The sequence below is a fragment of the Engraulis encrasicolus genome, chromosome 7 (assembly GCF_034702125.1).
Source record: "Engraulis encrasicolus isolate BLACKSEA-1 chromosome 7, IST_EnEncr_1.0, whole genome shotgun sequence".
NCBI classification, from domain to species: Eukaryota; Metazoa; Chordata; class Actinopteri; order Clupeiformes; family Engraulidae; genus Engraulis; species Engraulis encrasicolus.
The window spans coordinates 34,234,332-34,248,264 of NC_085863.1; the positions used below are offsets into that span (position 1 = coordinate 34,234,332).

Consider the following 13,933-nt stretch of genomic DNA (forward strand, 5'->3'; position numbering starts at 1 on the left):
ACAGCCCATAAACAGAGTAGTCTCTCGCTCAGCAACTGTACAGAGTAGAGCAGCGCAACACGGCTCCCAAAAAAAAGAAACACTGTGGGGTCACCCCTCTCCATCCCAACTCAACCAGATCTTGCTTTTATTATATATTTTTAATTTGTTTTTTTTTTAATGTGCTGTATTTAAATTCAACTGTCGTTTAACTATGCCTCGGTAGTATCAATTTCCTTGGAAAACCTTTCAACTATTTTTGTCACATAATTTCATCATGAAACTGAATTATGGTTTGGAATTAAAAACTAATGCTAAATTGACATTTTTACAGGTGTGTGTGTGTGTGTAGTGTGCCTTTACACACAAGCCTTTAAATGGTGTGTGTGTGTGTGTGTGTGTGTGTGTGTGTGTGTGTGTGTGTGTGTGTGTGTGTGTGTGTGTGTGTGTGTGTGTGTGTGTGTGTGTGTGTGTGTGTGTGTGTGTGTGTGTGTGTGTGTGTGTGTGTGTGTGTGTGTGTGCAAACCCACATGACTGGGGGGAGATAAATGACGCCATTAGGCCACCTCTCCTCCTCTAGTCCCCTGCATCTCTCCGTTATTCTTTCACCCCTCCTTACATCCTTCAAGTCTTCATTCCTGTCCCAACCATTCCCCTACCCTCAACTCCACCCCGCCTCTCCACCAACCTCTGCTCCTGACCACTCTCATCCCTGGGTATTGATCAGTGTGTGGCTGGTCAAAATTGCACGTCCAAACCAAAGACTGAGCAATAGAAACCGAGCCAGAGAGAGAGAGAGAAAGAAAGAGGGAGAGCGAGAGAATGAGAATGAAAAAAGAAGGGAAGGACAGCGAGAGAATGAAAAAAAAAATCTATCCATCCTCTCCCATGTGGCTCCATTAGAATGCGCCATACGTGTCCTTCAGACAGAAATCCATATGTGTGTCCAGCGCAAGAGACAGAGGGGAAGAGATGAGAAAGGAAAGCAGGAGAGGAGAGGAGAGGAGAGGAAGAAAGAAAGATTTGCACATTCCTGTAGTCTGCACTGGTGCTGTCAGGTCAAGAGAGGGGTGTGGGGGAGGAGGTTGGGAAGGGGGGCAATGTATGGGAATGTTCAGCTTATAGGCGTTAAGAAAGATTAACCTTTAGCCTGAAGTGCGTACGTACATACAGGCTCATGCACAAACACATACACAAACACACATCCATACATCCAGCTCACTGCCTCGCTCCACGTTTTGATTACAGGCAAGCCAGTGGGTTTAAAAAAAAGCGATGTCTGCCTTCTCTTTCCAAGCCTGTTTGCACAATCGACGTGAGATGGCAGGATTTCACTGACTGACTGGACGAGCAAGCGTGTGTGCGTGACAGTATTTCGTCTGTGTGGAGGAGGGCAGGGAAGAGGCAGACAGTGAGAGAGGGAGGAGGAGAGAAGAGGAGAGAGGGAGGAGGGGATAGAAGAGGAGAGAGGCAGGAGGGGATAGAGGAGGAGAGAGGGAGGAGGGAGGGAGGAGGAGAGAGGGAGGAGGAGAGAGGGAGGAGGAGAGGGGTTAGAGGAGAGAGAGAGGGAAGAGGAGAGAGAGAGAGAGAGAGGGAAGAGGAGAGAGAGAGGGAGAGAGGGGTGTGGGCAGGGACAGTTACAGCCCCCAGAACTAATGGAGGCACCGGGAGAAGCATTTTAATATTTGACACGCTGGTGATTACACAAGACACCGTGTCCTGAATCCCAGAGTCCTCAGCCACAGACACCTCCCTCTCCCTCTCCCTCTCCCTCTTCCCCCTCCCTCTCCCCCTCCCCCTTTCCTCTCCTCTCCTCTCCCTCCCCCAGACCCACTCCGGCTAAATCTACCGCCCGCTCCCGGCAACTCTCTCCCTGCCCTGGCTGCTTTTCCTGGCCTCGCCTCATCAGTATGGGGCTGCTCTCTGGCTTTCGCAGCTCGAGAAGAGAAAAAAAATGCACTATTGACGGTAAACAAGCGGCTCCCTTGTGCGAGTGTGACAGATGTAAGGTCATCATTTGCATCTGGGCGGAACACCGGCTTTCTTCCGCGGCAGGGCCGGCCGAGCCAGACGTCTGACTTTATTACATTTCACAAGCCATGTTTCTTCGGGAGTGGGGAAGGGGGGGAGGGGGCTATGAGTGTGTGTGTGTGTGTGTGTGCGTGTGTGCCAGTGAGTGTGCGTGTGCGGTGGGACGGGGTGGGCAATATGATAGACTTGGGCATGTTTAATGTGCCCTCATTTACTCATAAAAAGTCAGCCTGTACTGCCAGAGATCCTGATCTAGCTAGCACAAAACAAGGCAATGAGACTCGCGCTCCTCCTCCTCCTCCTCCTTCTCCTCCTCCCTGCTCCTCCCTGCTCATCTCTTTCCCTCTCTCTCCCTCCCTCTCTCTCTCTCTATCTTCATCTCCTTAACCCCAGAACCCTGAAGACATGTCAAATATGCCGAGATCAGTTAAATGAGCTGCGAGTTCATTACGTGGGCCGCTACGGCCGTTTTATGGGGTCATATCCCGCCAAACGGCCTGTCGCTTTGCTGAGCACTAAAGCCAAGCGGCCCCGTCCTCCCCGTCAAGACTACAGGAGAGGGGGGACTCGTAAACACCGTCCGAGGAAGACAGGCGCTGGTCGCGCTTACACGGGCCAGTGTCTCTCTACACTCACTCACTTCCTCTGGCGGAGCAGATAGGAGGGCCATGCATGGGGCATTACTGGGGGATGCAGGGGGAAATTCATTTCTGCATACACTGTATGTCAGAGTTTCCACACAAATACAAATTGAGAAAGAAAAGGTACATTTATATCACACACCTTTGTATTTATTTTCCTGTGTATTTCAATCCTTCAGTTCAGTCTTTATTATGATCTAAGCTTGTTTTGTAAAGGGTGCATCTCAAAGTTGCAGCTGTTTAAATTTATAGACTGTCAAAATTCAAGACGTAACAGGCCTCGGGATATTATCACAGGCCCCAGGATCCAAAGACCTATTTGTGCGAGTGCAAAGTTCTAGCTTTGTCAGCAGTCATAAACCAGGCCAAGTCAAAGAAACCTGGAGCAAAATGACGTACATTATCTCAACCACTTCAAAACATCACAATAACCCTTTGTAAAAAAAAAAAAAAACACCTGAATGGCCAAAAGGTGTCTCTAAATTCTTTATCAATCAATCATCTTTAAACGCAGCTGATACGGTATGTTCGATCTACGAGGTAGATTCTTTTCTAGATGAGGATGCGGGAGCGAAACTGGGTTTATGCATCCCTCGCAACCTCACTCAGTGGGAAGTAGTGGCCACGGCCGAGAGGAGGCAAGGGACAGGTCCCCCGAGGATGACTACGGACGCAGCCCAAGATGGGAGGTACTAATGAGCCACACCAATAGGAGGACAGGCTTGTTTAACGAGGCAAGAAAGCATTAACCCAGACACTGGAACTGGAGACTTTTTTTTTTTTAACTAGGCAGCCGCCATTTAAGAAAATGGCTAGCTAGCGCTCTCACACGCGCTGGCATTGATATCACTGCACGGCAGGGAAGCGGGAGGCCAGGCCAGACCAGGGCGCCCAATCACCTGCTGAGACGGTATAAAAATGGCGGGAAAGTAGGGTGTCATTGAACAAGCGAGGTGCAGGGGGGTTGGGATGGGAGATGACGACAGGCAGAGTCAATGTGTGGATGTCAGTCTGTGTGCAACACACAAAAAAGAGGGAGCAAGTTAATGCATGCGCAAATGTGTGTGGAGAGAGAGAGCGAGAGAGCAAGAGCAAGAGAACTAAAGATTATGATGGTGTACGGGAGGTAATGGGAGGGCTTGAGGGATTGTGCCGTGTGTAATGAACACATCCTGTTCCCCCGACTCGCTCCTTCACTGCCTCCCCTCTCTCGCTCTCCATCCCTCTCTTACATCCCTCCCGCCCTCCATCTCTCTTCTCTCCCTCCATCGCTCGCTCGCTCTGGCTGCGGCTGGGCAGAGTCTGCTCTGCTGTGGCTGATCTTCCCCTCCTTTGTTCTGCTGCTGCTGCTTTGTTGTTGAGGCGCTGCTCTTACAAACCGGCTGCCATGCTGCTTTTCAGCCCCCCCGACTAATTACACACACCTTTCAGACCACCGCTAACAACGCCACGCCACCCAACACCATTAACGCAGAGGAGAGAGAGAGAGGAGAGAGAAGAGAAGGGGGAGAGAGAGCTGGAGGAGGAGAGAGGGGAGGGGAGTGCAGTGGAGAAGAGGGAAGGGGAGGGGAGAAGGAAGGCACAAGGGGAGAGAAGAGGGAAGAGAATGAAAGATGTACAAGAGCAGGAATGGTTGGGGGGGGGGGGGGTAGAGGGTTGTAGATGGAGGAAAGTAAATTGGCTAAGGTTGAAATGGGGGAAGGGGAGAGGTAGGGAAGAGAGGAAAAGATGAGAACGAAGCAAGAAAATGACTGAAATGCCACCCCACTCCATCCCAACACCATCCTCCCAATCCCCCTTTCATATCATCCTTATTTGCAAGACGTGTTAAGTATGAGCAGGGTTTTTTTTATCAAGGCTCTCTGCCTTGTCTCAAGAGCCCATCTCTTTCATACCCACAGGGTTCACACGCTAATGCATTAGGAAATCTATAGAGCACTGGGAATAATATACTGTCCCCTCCACCTCTAACACATGACCCTCGCGCTCTCGCTCGCTCTCTCTTTTTACAGCACAGCTGTCAAGACATTTCAATTTTAGAAACAAAAGCAGCTTTTTATAGCCAAGTGCCGCTCTGATTGATTTACTCAATTACACAGCGAGCTTTGTTTGAAGACGAACGGTCTGATAGCTTTCAAATGAAGCGTACAGATAAAGGAAGTTAAGAGGTACAAGAACCTGGATAATTCCCTAGCATATACTTACTTAATGATCGACATATTGTATAATACCTAGCGGCCTTTAAAGGGCAAGTTATATTGACTGAATGCTGACACATAAAGCAGTGAAATATTGAAGCTGTTATTGGATATTAAGTTCTGTGCAATGTAGTGTTGTGTTTAATGGATATTAAGTTCTGTGCAATGTAGTGTTGTTTCCATTATGATGGGGAAAAATGCCTTGAAAAAAAGCAGTGAAACAGCAAAGCTATTTTCTGAATGTTGTTACATAAACGTGATGCTATATTGAGAGGTGTGGACTGGACAGGGCTTTGGAGCTCTCTGAACCAGTGATGTGATTACAATGGTGATTTGCCTTTTTAGCCATTCTGGATGCGTACTGTAAGCTCTAGGCACCCTCACCTCCTGACTTTTAATGGTTGCCTGGCTGTCTGTTGGCCCCTTTAACAGCTGATCTTTTCATTCAGGGTTCTAGTGCAGCTACCCAGGTTTGGAGAACAGGCGAAAATTGATATTTACTTTAGACTGAAGAAAGACCAGTCAAATCTGCTCTCCAAAAAAAAGAGATAGCTGACGGAATCTCTCTTTATTGTACTGAAGTTACAAAACCTTTTGACCAAACAAATCACAGTAAGAAAGCTCTTCAGTGCCCAGATATTATCTTTTCCTTTTCACACATCTTCCTTCTCCTTCATTCTAATGTGCAAAGCAAAAATATCATGCTCCACTACTATAACAAGCTACTAGTGTCCGCTTTAATAGAGCTTGACAAGTGTTGTACATGATCTGATTTCAATCAGCGTAGTCAGATCTGAGACCTGCTCTGTCCAAGAGACTTAAAAGGATAACTTGGCTGCCATCAGCAAACCGGACTGTTGAAAGAGATTTAGACCTACAGTGCAGGGAGCATTTGCACTGCGATGCTTGCCAACACGCACAGAGCATCAACTAATCATGATGCGTGTGCGCGTGTGTGTGTGCGTGTGAGTGTGTGTGTGTGTGTGTGTGTCATTTTTACTTCTACACTATCCTGCTTAATATCTAGCGTGCCTCAAAACCATTTACCCTATTATGTCGTAACGGGACAAATTTTTTAAACAGAATTTTTAACACTGTTCAGGGGTAAACATGCATAGATGCTACACCCGGTCTAAAAGGTTGTGCTGCACGCATGTCATTCCTGGTCTAAATGTGTTCAGACATTTGTGTGAAAATCTGGCATAACTTTCTACTGCCAGGCTAGCGCTCATACCAACGTCATCAGAAACGCGTATGCTTCCCACGAGATTTGTCACAGGAAATGCTACGTTTTGTTATTTTGCATACTATTCCCATTAGAGAAAATGTATCATCAGTAGTACTCATATTTTTCAAGGATTTACAAGGAGCCTTTTACAACAACAAAAGCACTTGTTGGCTGGCTTGAAACTATTTATATGCCACCGCAGTGTTACTAATTACCGTTTTTCACAGCAATGTGTTAAGCAAAAACAGTGTTCTCTGCACAGGCCTACATTAAGCCAATCTGGAATAATTCCTTGGTGCAATCTATCCTTACCACGAGGCAGATGGGGATTAGGTTGGGGGAGAAAAAAAAATTGGATTAGTCTTTTAGACGTGGTGCGCTTATTAGTGACACAATTAGTGACATATGGGAGTCTCTGTTTATGACATTTGTAAAGAATACCTCAAAGACTTAAATTAGGCCTCCTAGTGGCTGATGGCAGGAGTAGTAGAGTGAACTGACGTCACATCAAGCAATAATCTAAACAGCCTTTCGTGAGTATCTACTAGACTAATGTTAGAGTTGACCAAGCCCCAGGCCAGACTCTTGACATGATGCCGTGTATGATGGGTGTGTGTGTGTGTGTGTGTGCGTGTGCAGTCATTTATAAAAATAATAATAATATATTTTTTTAAACTAATCCTTCTTTGCAACTGCACTTGTTGTTCTGTATATTTCCTGTGCACTTTGTATTTGCTAGTGATGTTGACTAGGATTATGTTCCCTTTAGAAAGTTGGTTATACAGCATCTGCCAAATGCAATGTAATGTAATGTAATGCCTATGAATCCCACACACTGTGATTTGACTGTGTACTTGCATGTACAGAAAACGCATGTATTGAATGATTTCGCCAGCATGAACAACTGTTGCATAATTTGGCACCTTTTAAATCCCATTTTTGTCATACAGTTGTTTTACAACCTGTGTCGACAGTGACGCCTGCAGGGTTAATTGGCAAAGGGGGGAGATGGTGGTGATGATGATGGGGGTGCTGATTGCAGAATGTGTTCAACTTGGTACAAGGGCCTGGATTACTGAGGCAGGACCCAAGTCCAACATGTTTGCCAACTAGTGCAGGGCTAAGGAGATGGTGTTGATAGTGACTTTACTGATTAGGAGTGGCGTTTACCTGGAAAGGGAGTTGTACTGTATGAGGAAGTGGTACTGATGGTGTTACTGATGGCAGAGGGGGCGTTGGCCAGCTGAGCCAGGAGTAAAGTAACACGTTTGCCAACTGGTGAGGGAAGCTCAAACCAAAATTTGACTGTTGCACAATGAATGCAACCCAGGTCTGCTGAGGTATAACGTGTGGTGGTGATAGTGGTAGGGATGTTAGTGTGTTTACCTTGGAAGGGAGTGCTAGCCTGCTGGGGTATAACGTGTTGTGGTAATGATGTTAGTGTGTTTACCTTGGAAGGGGGTGCTAGCCTGCTGGGCCAGGGTGAGATGCTCCTCGCTGAGGTGGTAGACTGGCTGGTGCTGGTTGATCTCCACGCTGGTGCACACGTTGCTGTCGCCATGAAGGAAGAAACTGAAGGCACACGACAGGTGCTCACTGGGGACGGAGAGAGAGAGAGAGAGCGAGAGAGAGCGAGAGAGAGAGAGAGAGAGCGAGAGAGAGAGAGAGAGAGCGAGAGAGAGCGAGAGAGAGAAGGAGATAAAAGATTGTTATCAATTTGTCGTACACTGACAAAACAAAAAGCACAAAAAAAGCCCATGTGCACAATCCCAAACCGCAAAACACATTGTTAAACAAACGGCCCCGAGTTCCTGTTGGCGACTAGGTCATGTCGCGTGCATGCACAGAAAACAAAGACGTCAGGGAAGCAAACGTGACATTCCACAAGATGTTATGACAGCAGTGCGAGTGGACAGGGACGGGGACGGGGACGAGGACGATGAGGAGGGGGGGGTGGGGGTGGAGGAGGGGAGTCTAATACAGTGGCGGAACAATTGCACACAGGGCCCCAGAGCAAAACACTGATAGGGCCCCTATATGGCCTGCCATGGTCACAATAGGGCCCCCAACACCAATACAGAAGGGCCCTGGGCCCAGGGGCAAATGCCCCACTTGCCCCCCCCACCCATTGCTCCACCCATGGTCTAATGTAAACAGCCTCCTCTTCCACTACCCATGGGTGCCCAGCGCTGAGGGGACATCTGGACACCACGCACCTTATGTGGGCTTTCACACGTACACCCCCGGGCTACCCCCGCCATCTTGGCAGGCACGCGGCACACACACGCAACAGGGGGGGGAGAAGGCTGCTTTACATCCACATGCTCGCTCGCTTCCTCCATACTGGTGAGGATATCATAAATATGGTGGTGTGAATTGAGAATGTGCTAAGGGCTTTAAAGTGTGTTACATTGTGTTGATACTGGGGAACAGCCGGAGCTTACAACAACAACCACCACCATCACAAAAAAGTCTAATCGCATCCTTGACGTTCACTGGCCACAGAACAAAAAGAAACGACTAGTGTTAGTGCACATTCACATAGAGGAGATTGAGCAAGAAGTGAAAGAGAAAATAGAAAGAGACAGGACAAAGAAGAAAGGCTATTGTGTTCTTTTCACTCCGATTCTCCGCCAATATCTCGCTCACACACAACCACACACACACACACACACGAAAATAGGGCCTTGAAGATTCCGAAGCGCATCAAAGCGAGAGGTGCTTCCTCTAAGACCTTTTGGCAAAAGCAGAGAAGATCCTCTCCAGCTCTGGAGTAGCCTCATCTAGGATGCATTAGGCCTGCAAGTGCAGAGATCTAGCAAGCCAAGCTAGAGACAGCTGCAGGGCAGAAGCAGAAGCATGCACACACGCTCACACACACACACACACGCACACACACACACACACACACACACACACACACACACACGCTCACGCTCACACGCGCACGCGCACGCGCACGCGCACGCGCACGCGCACACGCACACGCACACGCACACGCACACGCACACGCACACGCACACGCACACGCACACACACACACACACACACACACACACACACACACACACACACACACACACACCGGGCCGACCAACAGTCACGTCAATAAACTACAAATGGGCTCTGGCTTTTGGTGTTTGGCAGTGGCTGAAAAGGGGTGGTGGGTGGAGCTGAAAGGGCCCTGCCTGGAGGGGATATCTGGGGCCAGGCTGAAGATGAGAAGAAGCATAAGGGCCCAGAATGCTCCAGCGAATCAATATGGGGGCCCCAGACCAGGGGGCCCAGAGAGAGGATCACACCAGGGGTCACACGCCATTTATGTTATCAAATCAGATTCAACTCTCGTCATTACACATGGAAATGCATTTAGTTTTAGAAATACTGTGATTCGCTCATAATGGGATTACTAGGTTCAACAGAGAAGATCACCTTCAAAAGTACCCAATTAAAAGGCGGAACCAAAAGTATGGGTCTCGTTTCCTGCACAGGAACTGATTAAGTGAGACACACAGGCTCTCTCCACACACTGAAGGCATCTGGGGCTGAGGAGGACTGATGTGTCTTAAGTGGTTGCAAAAGAGTGTAGTTCAACTTGCCAGCTCAAAGCACACCTCTAATTCTATGGTGAGAGTTCAACGTATTCGTTTGAAGTAAAGCGTGTTCATTTGAAATAAAATGATTCAAATTCTGACAACTTCAACAGGAGTTTCAGTTAAAATGCAGTGTTTCTCCCCCCCTGCCCCTCTTTTTGTTCTAGAGGCCATTGATTATGTGCGCGTTTGGTGTGGTGCGTGTAACTTTTGGTGTGGTGAGTGTAACTTTTGTTGTGCATAAAAGTAAGAGTGTTTTCCAGACCGGCCTCCAATAGAGAAGAACAGGCCGATGGATGGATGTGAATGCCGTTCATTTGGTTAACTTTTCATTGTGTAACAGGCAGCGCAAGCCTAATCCCCTCTCCCTACTTGTGACCCGTGATCCTGGATCCAGTCATGCTGAAAGCACAAAATGGTGAAGGGAGTGGGAGAGTGGGAGAGTGTGTGCGTGTGTGTGTCACAGATGCGCCACCACGCACGCATGCATGAAAACACGGTCTTTCCAGTGAGCCCAGCACGCCTGCTCAAAACTGCAGCACCATCACTTTCACTTGCAAGGCACGCCATCAGGCTGCTGTCATCAGGCCCGGCACGCACACGTACACACGTACACGCACACAGATGTGCACGTACACGCACAGGCACACACAGGCGCACACGCACAAACACACACACGCACAGGCGCGCTCACACACACACGCACAAACACGGCATGAAAACATGCATGCATACATGAGCACATACATGCTTGCGCAGGCTGTGCTCACAGATGACTGAAAAACAGAGTCATCTCCAAACCAATGACTCAGATCAGTCTACCGCAACATATCGAGCACACATCCCGACCAAAACAAATAAACATACATGACAGTAGAGCACACTAATACACACAACACAACTCGTACGCACTAAGACGTAAACACTACAGTATACCACACACAAAGTCTAAGCTCTCACTACATGAATAGATTAAGTGGAAGCCAGGCAAACAACTAGTTAATGAGGTCATCACTGAAAAGACCAATCAGTAATCTCCTTGGGAGCCTATCCTTGAAACTCATACAACACAACTTAAGCTTACACACTTTAGCTTTACACACGAACACAAAAGACGAGAGTGGGAAAAAAACGCATCACACAGAGAATATGAAAGGAGAATGAAAGAGACGCCCTGAGAAGCCATGATGACTGGGTGAAAAAAGGGATAGAGAAGGCAGGGAGAAAGAGAGGGAAGAAATGAGGGAGCCGAAGAGAATGCTTGACGAATTCCTCATGTACTCAAAGTTGTGCTGATTGGCAGAGAGACGCAGCGCATTCATTGGCTTCCGGTGTGGCAGGTCACCACAGACTTCCTGACCATGAGCACAGCAGAACAGACGACCAGGGCGGGATTAAGATGGTTTGGGGCCCCTAGGCTACAAGTTGCGATCATAGGCCCCCCATTGAAGGCAACATTTCTGACAAAATTATATTGAAGTGTCATAATCCTAGCTAGAAATGAAGGAAAATAAGTGCCAACTGTCGAGAGGAGTATTAACAAGAGAAACATTTCTCAATATCGCATCTACAATTAAGCAGAAATGTTTCTCCCCCCTCCTTTGGTCAATCAAGGGCCCCCTGTTAAGTGGGGGGGCCCCTAGGCTGCAGCCATATCAGGCTTAGGTATTAATCCAGCCCTGCAGACGACCAAGGGTGGAGCTAGCTACACACTAACCCCGACAAGACAGCAAGACAGACAGACATGTGCGCATGTTGCACACCATAAGACGAGGGCTAACCACACACCACATAAAGAGGCTCACATTCGGTTTCACAGTGACAACAAAAAGTGCTATTGATATTACAGGCAAGCAGTAGTAAAAGTGGACAGCCGATTGTATTTTTTAAGTTGATTAGGTTACATGGAATTTAAGCCCATCCCACAAAATTTTAATCAGTGCGTAAGGGCCACGTTACGAAAACATTTGTGCGTCTAGGCCAAAATGTCAAACTCCTAAAAAGGAAGAGCTGCGTACACATACATAATCTTGTCTAACAAACTAGAAGCCTCATGCGCAGACACAGACGCACACGCACGAGGAGACAAATGGCACTGGTCATCTGATCCAGCGCAGGCAGAGGGAGTGAGCGGGAGAGGAATCCCCATGTATAGCCTAAGAGCCTGCTGCAGGAAGCAGGATCGAGGAGGGAAGGAGGGCGGGAGGGCAGGCGGGCGGGCAGGCGACACACCGGCAGCACGGCCAGGGAAGGCAAGGCAAGGCAAGGGAAGGAGACCCTGCCACTCTGCTCTGCAGCCTGCCCTGCCAAAAATGAGCTGCGGGCACCCTGTGCCAACTTCCCCTGCCCCTCCTCTCTCCTCTCCACCCCGCCTTCCAACCACCCACGAGTGCCAAACATCAGTGCAGACAGAGAGAGGGAGGGAGAGCAGGAGAGAGGGAGAGCAGGAGAGAAGGAGAGCAGGAGAGAGGGAGAGCAGGAGAGAGGGAGAGCAGGAGAGAGGGAGAGCAGGAGAGAGGGAGAGCAGGAGAGAGGGAGAGAGTGACAGCGCACAGGGGGAGAGGGAGGAGTAGAGCAAGCGAGAGAGCAAGTGCAAACAGGAGCAGGAGGGAGGGAAGGAGAGAGAGCGAGAGAGCAAGCGAGAGAGAGAATGAGAGTGAGCAAGCAAGCGCTGAGAGGGAGGATATGAGGATATCCCACACTTGTTATGCGGACAGGAGCGAGAGAGTGAGCGTGAGCAGGGGGGGAGGGATGGGGATGTCTGGTAAGTGATGTCATTTCCCTCCGTCGCCACAGGACGGCCCCGCAGCCTGCAGCCTGCTGTCCAACACTCTCAACGCCACCTGCCCACCTCTCATCTCATCTCCCTTCCCCTTCCCCTCAGCTCCGCTCGCCCACACGGCCTCTGGAACATACAGTCACGCACCGGCAAAAAATAAACAGCCCATTCAAACAGTCGCTGAATACGAAAAAACACATGCACGCATGCATGCACGCACGCACACAAACAAATCCTACACGTCGGAAACTTGCAATGCCCACTGTTCTCGCCGTCTTTCACACACCTCCTACACTACAGAAACTGAACCTCAAGCAAAAACGTACAGACAGACACACCTACTACACAAGCAAAAACGTAACGACAGACATAAGTTACAAATACAAAACACACAAAAGTGGTTTTCACTGTGGGGACCATAGGGGGACCGCGAGGAGGTGGCAGCAGGAAAAGGATAGAGAAACAAAATCAATTGAGTAAACTGTATGTAACTAATGTAAACCAAAATAAAGCAAAAAATAATCTTAACAATATTAATTATTAACAATTAGTTGAGCAGAGCATTATAATAATCTGTTCCATCTCTGAACATTACAACTATTATTATTATTATTATTAATAATAATGGAGCATTATTAAATGAGCATTGCCCAACAGACCGAGACTATATTTGTGAAAGGGGGCACACCGGAAAAAAATTGTGTGGGACAACCGATGTAAGGGGGACTTGGCTTAAACCTACCGGTATAAGGGGAGGGGGCCTTGTCAAGGTCAAGTTTGGGAAACCCTGGGCCTAACCTACAGACTCAAACTAACTAGTGGGTGACTGGTGTAATACGCACCATCAGATTTAAGGGGCCTAAGGAGGGTGCAGCCTAGAAATAGTGGTGTAAATAATGATCAATATGTATCGATGCATTGTAGCTGGGTCTCTTAGCGTCCAAAAAGGGCCTAATCGTTACGCGCTGGATAGAAGCACCAAAATCGGTGTAGACCTTCCTTAGGGTGTTCTCCATCATTTCAGAAGGGGTGCCCCAAATTTCAATGTCATTAAGGTCATTTTTATGGGGTAAATCCAAGATGGCTGCCCAAAACCAGCCAATAGTAGTAAAATGCTGTACTGCCTGGACATAATGGTGTTATGGGCCAATCCACCTATTTGTGTGTGATGTATACAAACTGAACTTTCAAAAATATGTGCAAAACTTACCATAAAAACAATGTTATATATGTCTTATTTAGATTCAAAAACAGGAAAATCATAAAAACCATGGTCAGAATGAGATCACTCTACAATTGAGAGCTCATTTCTGGGCATTTAGCTATTGAACCAACATTCATTAAGAGTTTTAAAAATTTGCAGTGGGTCATATCTATAACATCCAAAAAGAAAATTGTGGTTAGAAAATTTAGAGGAGAAGAGATAAACCCTTGAACTGGGCCACACATAACTGTCCCAATGTTAGCATGCTAGCATTAGCAGG

At 47.9% G+C, this 13,933-nt stretch overlaps 1 protein-coding gene across 1 annotated transcript in view; it reads right to left on the reverse strand.

The window, feature by feature from the left end:
- med13a (mediator complex subunit 13a) overlaps positions 1 to 13,933 on the reverse strand; it is a 109,751-nt gene that overhangs the window by 60,301 nt on the left and 35,517 nt on the right. Inside the window, exon 4 of the mRNA XM_063203291.1 lies at positions 7,528 to 7,673. Within this exon, the coding sequence (XP_063059361.1) occupies positions 7,528 to 7,673 (146 nt within the window). The remainder of the gene's footprint in view (positions 1 to 7,527; positions 7,674 to 13,933) is intronic.